General features: G+C 45.4%; 1 protein-coding gene across 4 annotated transcripts in view; it reads right to left on the reverse strand.

Moving 5' to 3' along the window:
- Positions 1-19,072, reverse strand: part of LOC110505813 (nesprin-3) — a 49,377-nt gene that overhangs the window by 6,317 nt on the left and 23,988 nt on the right. For 2 of the 4 annotated variants that reach the window (XM_036962339.1, XM_036962342.1), the window contains 10 exons: positions 16,672-16,846; positions 14,841-15,023; positions 11,479-11,622; positions 11,033-11,167; positions 10,414-10,575; positions 8,379-8,551; positions 5,549-7,193; positions 5,137-5,295; positions 2,423-2,611; positions 1,081-1,128 (listed from right to left, as the gene is read on the reverse strand). In XM_036962339.1, the coding sequence (XP_036818234.1) occupies positions 1,081-1,128; positions 2,423-2,611; positions 5,137-5,295; positions 5,549-7,193; positions 8,379-8,551; positions 10,414-10,575; positions 11,033-11,167; positions 11,479-11,622; positions 14,841-15,023; positions 16,672-16,846 (3,013 nt within the window). The remainder of the gene's footprint in view (positions 1-1,080; positions 1,129-2,422; positions 2,612-5,136; positions 5,296-5,548; positions 7,194-8,378; positions 8,552-10,413; positions 10,576-11,032; positions 11,168-11,478; positions 11,623-14,840; positions 15,024-16,671; positions 16,847-19,072) is intronic. The other 2 variants (XM_036962341.1, XM_036962340.1) reach the window with 2 other exon arrangements.

Genomic DNA, 19,072 nt, shown 5'->3' on the forward strand with positions numbered 1-19,072 from the left:
TGGTTGCTCCTCATTACACACCACAGACCAGCAGTGTCTGGTTGCTCCTCATTACACACCACAGACCAGCAGTGTCTGGTTGCTCCTCATTACACACCACAGACCAGCAGTGTCTGGTTGCTCCTCATTACACACCACAGACCAGCAGTGTCTGGTTGCTCCTCATTACACACCACAGACCAGCAGTGTCTGGTTGCTCCTCATTACACACCACAGACCAGCAGTGTCTGGTTGCTCCTCATTACACACCACAGACCAGCAGTGTCTGGTTGCTCCTCATTACACACCACAGACCAGCAGCGTCTGGTTGCTCCTCATTACACACCACAGACCAGCAGTGTCTGGTTGCTCCTCATTACACACCACAGACCAGCAGTGTCTGGTTGCTCCTCATTACACACCACAGACCAGCAGTGTCTGGTTGCTCCTCATTACACACCATAGACCAGCAGTGTCCGGTTGCTCCTCATTACACACCACAGACCAGCAGTGTCTGGTTGCTCCTCATTACACACCACAGACCAGCAAATATTATTTACGTCATCAACATATGAATCACTACAAGACGTATTGCATGACCTCTTATACACTATATTAGGTCCAGCCTTTGGAACTTTGGTTTTCCTAGACATGGCTATTATATTGTGATCACTACGTCCTATGGATCTGGATACTGATTTAAAGAAAATATCTGAAGCGTTAGTGAACATCTGATCAATACATGTTGATGATTTCATTCCTGTGCTGTTGGTAACTACCCTGGTAGGTTGACTGACAACCTGTTCCAGGTTGCAGGCACTGGTTACAGTTTGACGTTTTTTCTTAAGTGGGCAGCTTGACGACAGCCAGTCGATATTTAAATCACCCAGAAAATATACTTCTCTGTTGATATCACTTATATTATCAAGCATTTCACACATATTATCCAGATACTGACTGTAGAGATATTAGCATTCCTCAGGCTGCAGCTGAGACCACTGGACCAGCCCAGGCCACAAGGTTTTCCCAGTTTGAACTACATGGAATATTAAAGGAATGTTTGACCAAGACAAAATCATAGAGAGCGATTGTTAACTGTACCTTAGCTGTCCTGGTGTGTTCCTCTCGGCCAGCAGCACCGGCACCCTGCTGGAAATAAATCAAGAACACATACAGGTCTATATACTGCATGTGCTTTACACAGAACAGTGCAGCCAGACCATTACCCAACATTGATGATACACTGCTACCTTCTGGAAGACCAGGGAGGGGAATGGGGGGGGGGGTAGAATAATAGAATACACAAGGTGCAATTTCTAAATTTGGTTGTGTATCAGCAGTCACTCAATTAGCCCATGTCAGCCAAAACCATTTAGATTGTTAAGTTAGTCTGGCGGCCAGCTATCTAAACTTGTAGTAGGAATGGTTGAATTACACACCGGGGTGGGGCCCATTGATCATCAGTTATCATATTAAAAATGGCAAACATTTGCCTCCACCCTATGGCAAAATGTGTTGAATTGCAGCAAAATAGCTGTATAACGTGAAAAAGAAATTATTCAATGCCACTAAAATGCAAGATGGGGGGGTATGGATGTGGGTATGTAGAGCCACCCCTCATGATAAATGTTGTTTTTTTGTGGCCCCCAAAACATCAAAGTTGCCCATCCCTGTGGTAGACCAATGTATCATCTCTTTTTGATAGGATACTCTTTAACGCCCTCTGCTGGATGTACATTTTACACAGCACCCTATTCCCGAAATATTGCCCTACTTTTGTCCAGAGCTACAATATATTCATGGCTTGTTTCGTCACAATATTGTTTTGAACGTTCGTTCTGGACTGATGCCTATCTGAGCATTCTACACAATGCATCATCAATGAGTGCGGATGAAGATTTCATCCAAAGTGCATTACAGTGGCGTGGAAATACAATGCCCTTCAAAAGGAGGCTAATAACTAGTAGCAAAACCGTGTGTCATCATTTTGATGTCGCCAGGTTGACTTTAGATGCAGTATAACGTTAACTACGATTGAGGGGAGGACACTGGCTTTTAGCTAGCTACCGTTAGCATTGCTGGCTATTTTTGCAAAACTTTGCTAGTTAATGACAACATTTCCATTTGTCTAAAGTAAATTTGACAACATGATAATGCTGGCAAATTTGTTTCCTACTAAACATTTGACTACTTTAGCAACGTAATCATATTTCCAGGCAGTCGTTAGCCTCCGTCCAGAATGACTGGGCTTATCACGACTTCAGAGCACCTCTATCACACCACTGGTAGAGGGCAGCTTGAGAACATTCATAACAATGGCATGACCGAGTGACAGAGGTGCAACCTATGAATAGGTCCTAGTCAAAAATAGTGCACTATAAAAAGGGAATAAATAGGGCGCCATTTTAGAGGCACAATACAGTATTTGCACAGTATTGTTTACCTTGACATTCAACAGGGCCTTGAGGTCTCCTACATCCTTCAGTTTGGACTTGTAGAGCATCCAGCGATAACGTATCTCCTCCATGCCCACATCCTCAGCCCCACGGTCAGCCCTGGCCCCGGCTACAGCCCAAGCCATCAGTAGTAGCTGGAACTGCTCCTGACCCCAGTCTACACTGGACCGCAAGGTCTGTGGGAGTGAGGAGAGGGAGGGGTGAGAGAGGGAGGGGTGAGAGAGGAAGAAGAAAGAGAGAGGGGGAAGAGACAGAGGGAGGGATAGAACGAGAGAGGAAGAGAGAGAGGGGGAATAGACAGAGAGGGAGGGATAGAACGAGAGAGGAAGAGAGAGAGGGGGAAGAAAGAGAGAGGGGGAGAGCGAGAGGGAGGGATAGAACGAGAGAGGAAGAGAGAGAGGGGGAAGAGAGAGAGGGAGGGACAGAAAGAGAGAGGGGGAAGAGAGAGAAGGGGAGAGACAGAGAGGGAGGGACAGAAAGAGAGAGGAAGAGAGTTAGGGGGAGACAGAGAGGGGGGAGACAGAGAGGGAGGGACAGAAAGAGAGAGGAAGAGAGAGGGGGAAGAGAGAGGGGGGAGAGACAGAGAGGGAGGGACAGAAAGAGAGAGGAAGAGAGAGAGGGGGAGAGACAGAGAGGGAGAGACAGAAAGAGAGAGGAAGAGAGAGAGGGGGAAGAGAGAGAGGGGGAGAGACAGAGAGGGGGAGAGAGAGAGAGGGAGGGACAGAAAGAGAGAGGAAGAGAGAGAGGGGGATAGACAGAGAGGGAGAGACAGAAAGAGAGAGGAAGAGAGAGAGGGGGAAGAGAGAGAGGGGGAGAGACAGAGAGGGAGGGACAGAAAAAGAGAGGAAGAGAGAGAGGGGGAGAGACAGAGAGGGAGAGACAGAAAGAGAGAGGAAGAGAGAGAGGGGGAAGAGAGAGAGGGGGAGAGACAGAGAGGGAGGGACAGAAAGAGAGAGGAAGAGAGAGAGGGGGAGAGACAGAGAGTGGGATACAGAAGTGAGGGACAGAAAGAGAGAGGAAGAGAGAGAGGAGGAGAGAGGGGGGGATACAGAAGTGAGGGACAGAAAGAGAGAGGAAGAGAGAGAGGAGGAGAGAGGGGGAGGGGGGGATACAGAAGTGAGGGACAGAAAGAGAGAGGAAGAGAGAGAGGGGGAGAGACAGAGAGGGAGGGACAGAAAGAAAGAGGAAGAGAGAGAGGGGGAGAGAGAAGGGGAGAGAACAACAGGGGGACCGAGAACTGTTGCATGTGGCTGAGGGATAAGCAGGGGAATTGCTGCATCATGTAATAACAATAAGCAATGTGTCAGTGAGTAATGTCTACAGAGGATCTTTGCACAGGAGAATTCAGGCCGCAGTAAATCCTGAAGCAATAATCCTTCATATCTACTGAAACACACACACAATATATCCCCAATCAAACATCTCCAATCCCCCATCTGCCTTGAATCAATGTCCACTGTCTGCTGAGTGAATTTGAAGCGTTCTCTGTGCTCCCATACTGACAGATACATCCTAACCACTAACATGGCCTGCTAGTGTCCCAAATGACATCCTATTCCCTTTATAGTGCACTATATTTGACCACAGCCCTATTTCAAAAGTAGTGCACTAAATAGAGAATAGGGTGACATTTTGGTTGTGATGTAACCTGTCTGACTGTCAGGCAGCTTCTGGTTGGGATGTAACCTGTCTGACTGTCTGGCATCTTGTGATTGTGATGTAACCTGTCTGACTGTCAGGCAGCTTGTGGTTGGGACGTAACCTGTCTGACTGTCAGGCAGCTTGTGGTTGGGATGTAACCTGTCTGACTGTCAGGCATCTTGTGGTTGGGATGTAACCTGTCTGACTGTCTGGCAGCTTGTGGTTGGGCTGTAACCTGTCTGACTGTCAGGCAGCTTGTGGTTGGGATGTAACCTGTCTGACTGTCAGGCAGCTTGTGGCTGGGATGTAACCTGTCTGACTGTCAGGCAGCTTGTGGTTGGGATGTAACCTGTCTGACTGTCTGGCAGCTTGTGGTTGGGATGTAACCTGTCTGACTGTCTGGCAGCTTGTGGTTGGGATGTAACCTGTCTGACTGTCAGGCAGCTTGTGGTTGGGATGTAACCTGTCTGACTGTCTGGCAGCTTGTGGTTGGGATGTAACCTGTCTGACTGTCTGGCAGCTTGTGGTTGGGATGTAACCTGTCTGACTGTCAGGCAGCTTGTGGTTGGGATGTAACCTGTCTGACTGTCAGGCATCTTGTGGTTGGGATGTAACCTGTCTGACTGTCAGGCAGCTTGTGGTTGGGATGTAACCTGTCTGACTGTCTAGCATCTTGTGGTTGGGATGTAACTTGTCTGACTGTCAGGCAGCTTGTGGTTGGGATGTAACCTGTCTGACTGTCAGGCATCTTGTGATTGTGATGTAACTGTCTCAATTCAGCTGCCAAAAGTTATTTTAGTCTTCCCGAGGAAGGCCAGAAGGTTTGCGAATTTGTCAGGGCCTCGCTGTAAGGTATTTTATACCATCCTAGGGTTTTGTTTGGTGCACACTGAACATAATGTCCTCCAGATGAAATACACGTTTTATGAAGTTATCATGTAGCATGCACATTACTAACCATAAGACGCACACAGACCTAGAGTAACTTATCATCTTTGTGTGGAATGGAATACTGGAAATGCAATAGTGTATATTTCTGAGAAGAAACATCAGCACCAACCATGAGTGTGTTCTGCCTGATCTTGAGTTCTTTGGTGCTCAGCAGTCCCTCTGTGCTCAGAATCCCTGAGAGTGTATCGTTTTCCTTCTGTAGCCAGGCCTCAAACTCCCTCCTCCTGTCCTCATAGTCCCCTGCACTCAGGGTTGCCCCAACATCTGCCTGAAGGACCCCAACAACAACATGATCAGCAACAACATCAACCTACTGTAGGAAATATATGTAAAAAAATAATAATAATCAGCTAGCTAATTTTCTTAATATTTCAGTTTATAACGGCAGTTGAATATGGGTTACAGTGTATTGAGAGACAAGTCAATTATAGCATGTCAACTTGAAGTTTATATCTTCCTTTATGAACTTGAAAATGTGATTATTATGATTGGAGGTAATAGAATGGGTGGAGAAACCAGACCGTGGTGTGGTGACTTGAGCCCTGTAGCCTTCCAGAGGGTTTTCTAGCAGTGCCTTGCTGGAATGACAGGGTGAGACCATCCATGACTGAATCCTCCATCCTGGTCTTGATAGGCGGGAAAAAGCCTCTGTGTCGCAGATGTCCCCCTTCACTGTGGTCTCTCATTCCACCTGTTCCCTTGTCGTAGTTGCCTCTGCTGCCGTGCTCTAACCCAGAGCCTGACCCTAACCCCACATCTACCTCCATGGCCAGGGATTCAGCCATTCCTCTGGACCTCTGCCCAACCACCCACTCCTCTGTCTGCCCACTACTGCTGGACCCAGACACATCTACTACCACCACCCCGCTAACCCTGGAGCCAGAGTCCCCCACCACCCCGCTAACCCTGGAGCCAGAGTCCCCCACCACCCCGCTAACCCTGGAGCCAGAGTCCCCCACTACCCCGCTAACCCTGGAGCCAGAGTCCACCACCACCCCGCTAACCCTGGAGCCAGAGTCCCCCACTACCCTGCTAACCCTGGAGCCAGAGTCCACCACCACCCCGCTAACCCTGGAGCCAGAGTCCCCCACTACCCCGCTAACCCTGGAGCCAGAGTCCCCCACTACCCCGCTAACCCTGGAGCCAGAGTCCCCCACTACCCCGCTAACCCTGGAGCCAGAGTCCCCCACTACCCCGCTAACCCTGGAGCCAGAGTCCCCCACTACCCCGCTAACCCTGGAGCCAGAGTCCCCCATTACCCCGCTAACCCTGGAGCCAGAGTCCCCCACTACCCCGCTAACCCTGGAGCCAGAGTCCCCCACTACCCCGCTAACCCTGGAGCCAGAGTCCACCACCACCCCGCTAACCCTGGAGCCAGAGTCCCCCACTACCCCACTAACCCTGGAGCCAGAGTCCCCCACTACCCCGCTAACCCTGAAGCCAGAGTCCCCCACCACCCCACTTACCCTGGAGCCAGAGTCCACCACCACCCTGCTAACCCTGGAGCCAGAGTCCACCACCACCAATCCTCCTCCACCATGGGTGCTTCTGCCCCCTGTGTGGCCTGATGTCATCCCTGTGGTTCCCTCCTCTCCCCTCTGACCGTACCCCCCTCTCCAAACGATGGAGGAGTCCCCCTCCTCTACACCCAGGCTGTGCTCACCACCACCCCTCTCCTTCTCCCTTTCCCTCTCCCCGTCCCCACTCCCACCGCCCTGTCCCCGTCTCTGACTGCCCGCCAAGGTTATCGTCATAGGGCTCAGTTGTTGACCAAGAGTCTGTCGATCCCTGCCCTGTCTCTCCCTATGTTCAGAGAGATCCATAACCTCCATACTGCCCTCAAACGCTCCCTCGACCCAAATACCCTCTTCTGCTCCAAAACTCTCCCCTCCTTCCCCTCGCTCCAACCTTCCTCCTGACCCTGTTCTTCCCCCTCTCCCAGCCCCTACCCCAGAGCTCTGAGAGAGCCAGACCCCATGGCCCTCTCCTGGGGATCTCTCTGGAGCACCCTCCCTACTTCTGCTGGAGCCACTACCCTTGATCATGTCTCCTCCCTCCCCAGGAAAGAGCTCCCTGCCTGGGCCTGGCCTCTCCCCAGCCTGGCCTCTCACCCACTCCCTCTGGGTGTCTAAGTCAGGGTCCTCAGAGCTGTGCCCATTCAGCAGCCTGGAGATCGGAACAACAGACAGTCAGTACTGAAGGCATCTCTTAAGATTGTGTAATTGGCCGCATTAAATACTTTCACCCAGCATATGTAATATAATTACTTTTATGTAGAAGGGTTTTGGAGATAAATGTGCACAAGCCATAAGAGGTTGTCGAGGACCTCAACTGAAATCCACTAAACTACAGATGTAGTAGGACTAGTAGTAGTAGTAGGACTAGTAGTAGTAGTAGGACTACTAGTAGTAGTAGTAGTAGTAGTAGTAGTAGTAGGACTAGTAGTAGTAGTAGTAGTAGTAGGACTAGTAGTAGTAGGACTAGTAGTCGTAGTAGTAGTAGTAGTAGGACTAGCAGTAGTAGTAGTAGTAGTAGTAGGACTAGTAGTAGGACTAGTAGTAGTAGTAGTACTAGTAGTATTAGTATTAGTAGTAGGACTAGTAGTCGTAGTAGTAGTAGTAGGACTAGTAGTAGTAGTAGGACTAGTAGTAGTAGGACTAGTAGTATTAGTAGTAGTATTAGTAGTAGTAGTATAATTAGTAGTAGTAGTAGTAGTAGTAGGACTAGTAGTAGTAGTAGGACTAGTAGTATTAGTATTAGTAGTAGTAGCAGTAGTAGTAGTAGTAGTAGTATGACTAGTAGTAGTAGTAGTAGTAATAATAGTAGTAGTAGTAGGACTAGTAGTAGTAGGACTAGTAGTAGTAGTAGTAGTAATAGCAGTAGTAATAAGACTAGTAGTAGTAGGACTAGTAGTAGTAGTAGTAGGACTAATAGTAGTAGTAGTAGGATTGGTAGTAGTAGTAGTAGGACTAGTAGTAGTAGTAGTAGTAGTAGGACTAGTAGTAGTAGTAGTAGTAGTAGGAGGACTAGTAGTAGTAGTAGGACTAGTAGTAGTAGTAGTAGTAGGAGTAGTAGGACTAGTAGTAGTAGTAGTAGTAGTAGTAGGACTAGTAGGAGTAGTAGGACTAGTAGTATGAGTAGCAGTAGGAGTAGTAGGAGTAGTAGTAGTAGTGGTGCTAGATTACTTCTCCCTTAGAGACCCTATCATTCACTAGAGTGGCAGATGTCATAGACCTGCATAGCTATAGAATGTGATAATGGCAGTCATCTTGGTCAGGAATAAATAACCTTTCTTGTGTTCTATATCTAATTCTATGAGTTTTGCATCGAGCCCGAATTAGTGTGGTGTACCTGAAGAGGTTGAGGCTGAGGTCATGGAGGGCCATCCAGGACTCCCTCAGGTGCTTCATGTCCCTGAGGATGTGCACCCGGCCCTCCTCAGAGGTCCTCTCCAGCACCCCCTGGCCCTGAACCTCTGTCTGGTGCAGCTGCAGTTCCTTCTCTGGGAACTCACCTAGTGCCCTCTACAGGGTCGGAGGAAGAATAACAGGACAGGACGGGACTTAGGCTACGGCCACATAGAGACTTATGAAAACAGCAACATATTCATCAGTGTCCGTTTTTTCAAACAAGTTGCACCAAACCAGTGTCTACATGTGAAAACAGCCAGTTTCTATGATCTGTGGTTAAGAATATATTTTTAAAAAGCTTCTCTGACATCACAGGGTAGGATTAACAGTAACAAAACAGTGCATTTTCAAAACATGTAACAAGTTTCTAGCCAGAGGGGCATTTCTTGCTCCCCACGTCACCGCGAATCTCGTAGTGTTTGAAAATCACTGTTGGGTAGAACTTTTTATCTTTATAGGTCTCCAAAGCACTCTCATCTTTTTATTGAATCTTCATTTAACTAGGCAAGTTAGTTAAGAACAAATTCTTATTTACAATGGACGGCCTACAACAGCCAAACCCAAACGACGCTGGGGCAATTGTGCACTACTCTATGGACTCCCAATCACAGCCGGTTGTGATACAGCCTGGATTTGAACCAAGGTGTCTGTAGTGACACCACAACCACTGAGATGCAGTGCCTTAGACCGCTGCGCCACTCGGGAGCCCTATCCTTGGCTCGCTCGTCTATTCAGTACGCTGCAGCTAGCAACTGGAACGAGCTGCAACAAACACTCAAACTGGACAGTTTTATCTCAGTCTCTTCATTCAAAGACTCAATCATGGACACTAACTGACAGTTGTGGCTGCTTTGTGTAATGTATTGTTGTCTCTACCTTCTTGCCCTTTGTGCTGTTCTCTGTGCCCAACAATGTTTGTATCCTGTTTTGTGCTGCTGCCATGCTGTGTTGTCATGTGTTGCTACCATGCTGTGTTGTTGTCTTAGGTCTCTCTTTATGTAGTGCTGTGTTGTCTCTCTTGTTGTGATGTGTGTTGTTGTCTTAGGTCTCTCTTTATGTAGTGTTGTGTTGTCTCTCTTGTTGTGATGTGTGTTGTTGTCTTAGGTCTCTCTTTATGTAGTGTTGTGTTGTCTCTCTTGTTGTGATGTGTGTTGTTGTCTTAGGTCTCTCTTTATGTAGTGTTGTGTTGTCTCTCTTGTTGTGATGTGTGTTGTTGTCTTAGGTCTCTCTTTATGTAGTGTTGTGTTGTCTCTCTTGTTGTGATGTGTGTTGTTGTCTTAGGTCTCTCTTTATGTAGTGTTGTGTTGTCTCTCTTGTTGTGATGTGTGTTGTTGTCTTAGGTCTCTCTTTATGTAGTGTTGTGTTGTCTCTCTTGTTGTGATGTGTGTTGTTGTCTTAGGTCTCTCTTTATGTAGTGTTGTGTTGTCTCTCTTGTTGTGATGTGTGTTGTTGTCTTAGGTCTCTCTTTATGTAGTGTTGTGTTGTCTCTCTTGTTGTGATGTGTGTTGTTGTCTTAGGTCTCTCTTTATGTAGTGTTGTGTTGTCTCTCTTGTTGTGATGTGTGTTGTTGTCTTAGGTCTCTCTTTATGTAGTGTTGTGTTGTCTCTCTTGTCGTGATGTGTGTTTTGTCCTTTATTTTAATTACATTTATATACATTTGAATCTCAGCCCCCGCAGGAGGCTTATTGCCTTTTGGTAGGCCATCATTGTAAATAAGAATTTGTTCTTAACTGACTTGCCTAGTTAAAAATAAAAACATTAAAAAAATTATACAAAACATAACAATTTGCTGTTTTCACATATGTTGACATTGGTATTGTGCCGGAGATACTGAAAATGAAGTTGAAAAGTGGTGGCGTTGCCCTTTAAGATAACAGACCAGTCTTGTGCTGTCTGTTGTCCCATCAACATACTATCCTAGACATAACATACCATACGATACAAGAACATAACAGATAAATGTGGAAAGTCAGTACCTCAGCCTCTTGCTGTCTGTTGTCCAGGCTCCACTCCCCAGTAGAACTGCGGTAGGACTCCAGCTTCTGCCTCATAATCATCAACCACTTCTCCACGTTTAGCAGGCTCACGTGGAAACTCTCGTGCCCCCCGATGCTCTCCTCACTCTCCTTCACCTTTACCTGACACAGAGAGAGACACATCCAAACATGAAGGCACAAATACATGTGCCTGATTAACACTATAGTGCCAACCCTAACAGTACTGTTGACTGGGATATTTTCTTTTCACATTGTTCTTCCCAGCACGTTTCCAGAAACTATAATGATGCGTAACCCCAGAAAGCCTGGCAGCAGCGTAGCCTAGTGGTTAGAGCGTTGGACTAGTAACCAAAAGGTTGCAAGATCAAATCCCCAAGCAGACAAGGTACAAATCTGTGACTCTGCCCCTGAACAAGGCAGTTCAGGGGCAGAGTGTTCCTAGGCCGTCATTGAAAATAGGAATTTGTTCTTAGCTGACTTGCCTAGTTAACTAGCTTAAAGGGAAAATACACAGTAGCATGAAAAGGGTATTTGTTAACCTTTTTCAGAACCTGTGAAGAAAGCATGGAGTTGCCGTCTCTCTCAGAGCCCTTCTTACCCTGATGGACTTGTAAAGGTTTCTCCAGTCCCCGTAAAGCCTCTCAAACTGTGTCCTGTTAGCAGAGCTAGACGACACCAGAGTCTCCAGGGCTGTGATGTGGTCCTCACAGTCCTCCAAGTCCTTCTTGATCACCTGAGAGAGAGGACACAAGCAGTAGCTTATTAATAGTAAAACAAATGATCAATGCTTTATAAATGCTTTGCTTATATATGTATATGCTTCTCCTAGTACACACTGGAACTGGCTAGAGGAAACCAGTTTGAGAGACACAGGTGTGGATTACCGTGAGCACAGAATTAAATAGAACACTAGAATGGATGTTGGTAACAAGACAGCCATCTTGGTCAGGAAAATGTTCATTCTAGAACCTGATCATATGTGGTAATATTTTGTATGAAACAATGAACTTCATCATAGGATCTCCATGGCAGTGAGTGACCCACCCGTTGCTGGTCTGACTGGCTCTTCTTGGCCAGTATGTCCGGCTGGAGGCTGTCTGCTGAGATCAGTCTCTCTCTCAGCAGGGTCAGCTTGTTCCTGATTGACTTGCAGGCGTCCCCAAAGTCCTTTGTCCTTGAGATCAAACCCTAAAAGAAAGGACATATCAGAAATTAGGGGTTGCATGTAAAATGGTACCCCAATAATGCACTACATTCAACCAGAGCCCTATTTATTTATTTATTTCACCTTCATTTAACCAGGTCGGCAAGTTGAGAACAAGTTCTCATTTACAATTGCGACCTGCCCAAGATAAAGCAAAGCAGTTCGACACATACAACAACACAGAGTTACACATGGAGTAAAACAAACATACAGTCAATAATACAGTATAAACAAGTCTATATACAATGTGAGCAAATGAGGTGAGAAGGGAGGTAAAGGCAAAAAAGGCCATGGTGGCGAAGTAAATACAATATAGCAAGTAGAACACTGGAATGGTTGATTTGCAGTGGAAGAATGTGCAAAGTAGAGATAGAAATAATGGGGTGCAAAGGAGCAAAAATAAATAAATAAATACAGTAGGGAAAGAGGTAGTTGTTTGGGCTAAATTATAGATGGGCTAAGTACAGTAGAGGTTGACCGATTATGATTTTTCAACGCCGATACCGATACCAATTATTGGAGGACCAAAAAAGCTGATACCGATTAATCGGCCGTTTACATTTTTTGTTGTTGTAATAATGACAATTACAACAATACTGAATGAACACTTATTTTAACTTAATATAATACATCAATAAAATCAATTTAGCCTCAAGTAAATAATGAAACATGTTCAATTTGGTTTAAATAATGCAAAAACAAAGTGTTGGAGAAGAAAGTAAAAGTGCAATATGCGCTATGTAAGAAAGCTCCTTGCTCAGAACATGAGAACATATGAAAGCTGGTGGTTCCTTTTAACACGAGTCTTCAATATTCCCAGGTAAGAAGTTTTAGGTTGTAGTTATTATAGGAATTATAGGACTGTTTCCCTCTATACCATTTGTATTTCATTAACCTTTGACTATTGGATGTTCTTATAGGCACTTTAGTATTGCCAGTGTAACAGTATAGCTTCCGTCCCTCTCCTCGCTCCTCCCTGGGCTCGAACCAGCAACACAACGACAACAGCCACCATCGAAGCAGCGTTACCCATGCAGAGCAAGGGGAACAACTACTAGAAGGCTCAGAGCGAGTGACGTGTGAAACGCTATTAGCGCGCGCTAACTAGCTAGTCATTTCACTTCGGTTACACCAGCCTCATCTCGGGAGTTGATAGGCTTGAAGTCATAAACAGCGCAATGCTTGACGCACGAAAGTGCTGTTTGAATGAATGTTTATACGCCTGCTTCTGCCTACCACCGCTCAGTCAGATGCTTGTATGCTCAGTCAGATTATATGCAACGCAGGCACGCTAGATAATATATAGTAATATCATCAACCATGTGTAGTTAACTAGTGATTATGATTGATTGTTTTTTATAAGATAAGTTTAACGCTAGCTAGCAACTTACCTTGGCTTACTGCATTCGCGGAACAGGCAGTCTCCTTGTGGAGTGCAACGAGAGAGAGGCAGGTCGTTATTGCGTTGGACTAGTTAACTGTAAGGTTGCAAGATGGATCCCCCGAGCTGACAAGGTGAAAATCTGTCGTTCTGCCCCTGAACAGGCAGTTAACCCACCGTTCCTAGGTCGTCATTGAAAATAAGAATGTGTTCTTAACTGACTTGCCTAGTTAAATAAAGGTATAAAAACAAAACAAAATGTATTTTTTATTTTTTATTTTTTTTAAATCGGCAAATAGGCGCCCAAAAATACCGATTTCCAATTGTTATGAAAACGGCCCTAATTAATCGGCCATTCCGATTAATCGGTCGACCTCTAATGTACAGGTGCAGTAATCTGTGAGCTGCTCTGACAGCTGGTGCTTAAAGCTAGTGAGGGAGATAAGTGTTTCCAGTTTCAGAGATTTTTGTAGTTCGTTCCAGTCATTGGCAGCAGAGAACTGGAAGGAGAGGCGGCCAAAGGAAGAATTGGTTTTGGGGGTGACCAGAGAAATATACCTGCTGGAGTGCGTGCTACAGTTGGGTGCTGCTGTGGTGACCAGCGAGCTGAGATAAGGGGGGACTTGGCTTTCGAAGAACTTAGAAAGGCAGGGTAGGGTAGATATAGGTCTGTAGCAGTTTGGGTAAAGAGTGTCCCCCCCTTTGAAAAGGGGGATGACCGCAGCTGCTTTCCAATCTTTGGGAATCTCAGACAACACGAAAGAGAGGTTGAACAGGCTAGTAATAGGGGTGGCAATAATTTCGGCAGATAGTTTTAGAAAGAAAGGGTCCAGATTGTCTAGCCCGGCTGATATGAAGGGGTCCAGATTTTGCGGCACTTTCGGAACATCGGCTGACTGGATTTGGGAGAAGGAGAAATGGGGAAGGCTTGGGCGAGTTGCAGTGGGGGGATGCAGTGCTGTTGACCAGGGTAGGGGTAGCCAGGTGGAAAGCATGGCCAGCTGTAGAAAAATTCTTATTGAAATTCTCAATTATAGTGGATTATCAGTGGTGACAGTATTTCCTATCTTCAGTGCAGTGGGCAGCTGGGAGGAGGTGTTCTTATTCTCCATGGACTTTACAGTGTCCCAGAACTTTTTTGAGTTTGTTTTGCAGGAAATACATTTCTGCTTGAAGAAGCTAGCCTTGGCTTTTCTAACTGCCTGTGTGTATTGGTTTCTAGCTTCCCTGAAAAGTTGCATATCACGGGGGCTGTTGAATGCGAATGCAGAACGCCACAGGATGTTTTTGTGTTGGTTAAGGGCAGTCAGGTCTGGAGAGAACCAAGAGCTGTTCCTGGTTCTAAATTTCTTGAATGGGGCATGCTTAGTTAAGATGGTGAAGAAGGCATTTAAAAAAAATAACCAGGCATCCTCTACTGACGGGATGAGATCAATATCCTTCCAGGATACCCGGGCCAGGTCGATTAGAAAGGCCTGCTCGCTGAAGTGTTTCAGGGAGCGTTTGACAGTGATGAGTGGAGGTCGTTTGACCGCTGACCCATTACGGATGCAGGCAATGAGGCAGTGATCGCTGAGATCTTGGTTGAAAACAGCAGAGGTATATTTAGAGGGCAAGTTGGTTAGGATGATATCTATGAGGGTGCCCGTGTTTACGGCTTTGGGGTGGTACCTGGTAGGTTATAGGAGTGGAGCTAGGCACTGCAGGGCCTGGATTCACCTCTACATCACCAGAGGAACAGAGGAGGAGTAGGATAAGGGTACGGCTAAAAGCTATCAGAATTGGTCTATGACAAACACACACACACACCACACCACACACCTGCAGTCTTGCTTTCCTCTGCAGCAGCTGGTTGTGCAGTACCTCCCTTTTCCTCACGGTGTCATTGAGCGCTGTCATTAGACTCTCTGCGCTGTCTGAGCCAAACACTGAACACAGCAGATCTCTCTTCAACAGCATCAAACGCAACTGCTCCTGCAGCTGCAGACTGTGCTTCAGCAACCTCTGTAGGGGGGATGAGCGAAATAGGGAAAGACAGTGAGGGGAAAAAAAATATATATATATATATAGGCAGGGGATAAATCAAGAAAAGTGTAAGTGTGTAGATGGAAGACAGTAAAAGAGGGGATATTGAAAGGGGAAGGAGAGAAAAAAGGGGGAGATACAAAGAAAAATAACGATTTAAGAGGGAACACACCATAGATGAAAGCTATGTGTAGTAGAAATATGTGCCTCCAGTAGATAGATCACACATTTCTTGGTGTGAAAGTACAGCAAGCATATCTTCTTTTTCACAGATCAGGGATTGATTGAGCTCCCTGACCTTTGCTGTCATTACTCCCATATCTGGAGGGGAGTTTATATTAGGAGGAAGTCATTTTCTGATGGAGAAGGCGAGGACGCGTGACGAAATAAAAAATTACATACTAACCTGATTTGGTGGATATTAATAGTAAACTTAGAGTAAGACTGGCCTGCTAATGCTGAGTTTTATGGTGTCCCTCTAGCTTCCTGCAGCTAGTCTGGGTGTCGAGGACATGGGTTTTACTAGAGATAGCTTGAAGCTGACAATTGATTAATGTCTTGGTGATAAAAAAAACAAACAGACACATTCCAGTCTATCAATAGTGGTGCATGTGAGACATATGTCTCTGGTCTAACAGCGCATTCTATAGATGAGATGTGTGTGTGTCCCCGAGATAGAGATAGCCTGGAGGAATAGAACAAACATTCCATTGTTGGTTCTCATTCTTGCATCTGGGAAACATCTGGGAAATTAGCATGGAGGAGTAGAAACTACCCCCCCCCCCCTCACGCACAGGAACGACAGGATGAACCCAGGGTGGGTTATGGTGCCCAATCTGCACGGTGGGGGGGGGGGGGGGGGGGGGGCATGGTTGAAGTAGTTTTAGGTGTTGTATATAACGACCCAGTATTCTCTGTATGATTCAGACTCTCAGTCTGACAGTCAAGACTGTTGGGTTGACAGTTTCATTATTGCAATAATTCATCGATATTAAATAAAGATGATTGTTTGAAGAAATTACCAAGTCTCTCTCAGTAATGGATTTCCACGACATGTGTCCCAAACTGCACCCTGGTCAAAAATAGTGCACTAAATAGAGAATACGGTGCTATTTGGGACGCATTCTAAGCCAATCTCTGTCCAGTTCCAGTACTGTATGTAGGGCTGATTACATTTCCCTAGCTGGCCTAATTAAGGTACCATGAATACTGAAGATCTGCTTTTCTCTTTTCATTATCATCTCCAGGCCTTAAGAGCCACAGTTACTACTGAGATTCAGACATTAATGTCCCCCCTTATGAACACAATCCTGGTTTAGCGGTTTGATTGATGGGAGTGACTCTTACTGTAAATATGAGTTGAACTTTTTCTCTATGCATTTTGCTTTACTGTATTAAAATTATTTTGTTGTTTGTTTACGTCCTGCTACATCCCATTTAAAGATGGGATCCGCATTAGGGCCACTGTCTGTCCATGCACTTCTGTTATTGTTTTTACTTTGTGAATGAAAGGTGAGGTGCATCCAGCAGTGTGTAAAACATTACTGCTGTACATCTTCTGCTGTTCAACAGTTTGTTGTTGTAATATCCTAAACGGACATGGCAGTTTGGAGTGTGCTGTTCCTACCTGGATGTTCTGCACCAGCATGGTGACGTGTGAGAACTCAGACACTTCAGCAGAAGACTCCAGCACTTGAGAGACAACCTGACTCCACTGAGAGAATCCATGCAGAGGGTCCTGCAGCACTTGTCTCAGACCCAACTCTGACTCCACACATAGCTTCATAGCACGACACTTCACACTGCACGGGGACAAAGAAAATGAGCATAAGACCGGTTAGATATGGTGCTTTTCATGCAAAGACCAAGATTGCTAAAGATATTTGTTTAAACATTGTCTTTCACACTGAGTCAGAGGAAAAACTGAGCTTGAACATAATTTTTTTTAGTTATGTAACTTTACATGAATTAAAGAAATATGAGCTAGTGTTGGGGGGTAAGCAGATTTTCATACCGTGGTATACGGTATTATAGGCAGGGGGCGCTACAAAAAGAAAGAAGCTATATACAAACAATTTTGTTTTTACGCACAAAACTAATTCAGGCAGCAAGGATCTTGATCCAGGAGCTAGCCACTCCAGATTCATAGCTGGACCCGAGCTGGAGATAATTTATATCTTACATGATTAACTTATTAACTTAAGCAGTGGTGTAGCACACACTCCCTGAGCATCAGGGTATTGAAAATCATCCCATCCGTATTTCAAAAATACCCCTGTATACGGTGTTGGGTTGTACTTTGAAATACTTGCTACACCAGAAGTTAATGGTTACATGTATGAGGAATGTACAGTACCAGTCAAGAGTTTGGACACACCTACTCATTCAAGGGTCTTTCTTTATTTTACTATTTTCTAATAATAGAAAACATATCAAAACTATGACATAACACATGGAATCATGTAGTACCCAAAAAAGTGGTAAACAAATCTAAACATATTTTATATTTGAGATTCTTCAAAGTAGCCGCCCTTTGCCTTGACGACAGCTTTGCAAACTCTTGGCATTCTCTCAACCAGCTTCATGAGGTAGTCACCTGGAATGCATTTCAAATAACAGGTGTGCCTTGTTAAAAGTTCATTTGTGGAATTTCTTTCCTTCTTAATGAGTTTGAGTCAATCAGTTGTGTTGTGACAAGGTAAGGGATAGCGCTATTTGGCAAAATAGTCTGTATTATGGCAAGAACAGCTCAAATAAGCAAAGAGAAACGACAGTCCATCATTACTTTAAGACATGAAGGTCAGTAAATCTGGGAAATTTGTGCAGTCTCAAAAAATATCAAGCTCTATGATGAAACTGGCTCTCATGAGGACCGCCACAGGAAAGGAAGACCCAGAGTTACCTCTGCTGCAGAGGATAAGTTCATTAGAGTTACCAGCCTCAGAAAATGCAGCAAAAATAAATGCTTCAGAGTTCAAATAACAGACACATCTCAACATGAACTGTTCAGAGGAGACTGTGTGAATCAGGCCTTCATGGTTGAATTGCTGCAAAGAAACCACTACTAAAAATGGCACCGGAAGAAATGGCAGCAGTTTTATGGGCGCCCAACCAATTGTGGTATTATGTGGGGGTTTTTCACGTTATTTGTAACTTATTTTATACATAATGTTTCTGCAACCATATCTTACGGCAAAAAAAAGAGCTTCTGGATATCAGGACAGCGATCACTCACCTCAGATTAAACTAAGATTTTTTTCGCACAAGACATTCTCCAAACACCCGGCAAGGCCGAGATCACCGTTATTTGCAAGAGGAAGCGACACAGGTACAGAGGACAAAGAACCGGATGCCTGGTAAAAACCCGGAAAAGGCGAGTGTGAAAGCTGCCGTTACCGTCAATACTACTCGCCAACATGCAATCATTGGACAATAAACTAGACGAGGTACGATCACGAATATCCTACCAACAGGACATCAAAAACTGTAATATCATATGTTTCACGGAATCGTAGCTGAATGATGACATGGATATTCAGCTAGCGAGATACATGCTGCACCGGCAAGATAGAACAGCACACTCCTCGTAAGACGAGGGGGGGGTGGGGGGTCTGTGCATATTTGTAAACAACAGCTGGTGCACAAAATCTAAGGAAGTCTCTAGATTTTGCTCGCCTGAAGTAGAGTATATTGTGATAAATTGCAGGCCACACTACTTGCCTAGAGAGTTCTCAGCTATACTTTTCATGGCTGTTTATTTACCACCACAGACAGATGCTGGCACTAAGGCCGCACTCAGTCAGCTGTATAAGGAAATAAGCAAACAGGAAACCAATAACCCAGAGGTGGCGCTCCTAGTGGCCGGACACTTTAATGCAGGGAAACGTAAATCAGTTCCATCAACATGTTAAATGTGCATCCAGAGGGAAAATTATTCTAGATCACCTGTACTCCACACACAGAAGTACGTACAAAGCTCTCCCTCGCCCTCCATTTGGTAAATCTGACCACAACTCTATCCTCCTGAT

This window comes from Oncorhynchus mykiss, chromosome 25 (assembly GCF_013265735.2).
Source record: "Oncorhynchus mykiss isolate Arlee chromosome 25, USDA_OmykA_1.1, whole genome shotgun sequence".
NCBI lineage: Eukaryota > Metazoa > Chordata > Actinopteri > Salmoniformes > Salmonidae > Oncorhynchus > Oncorhynchus mykiss.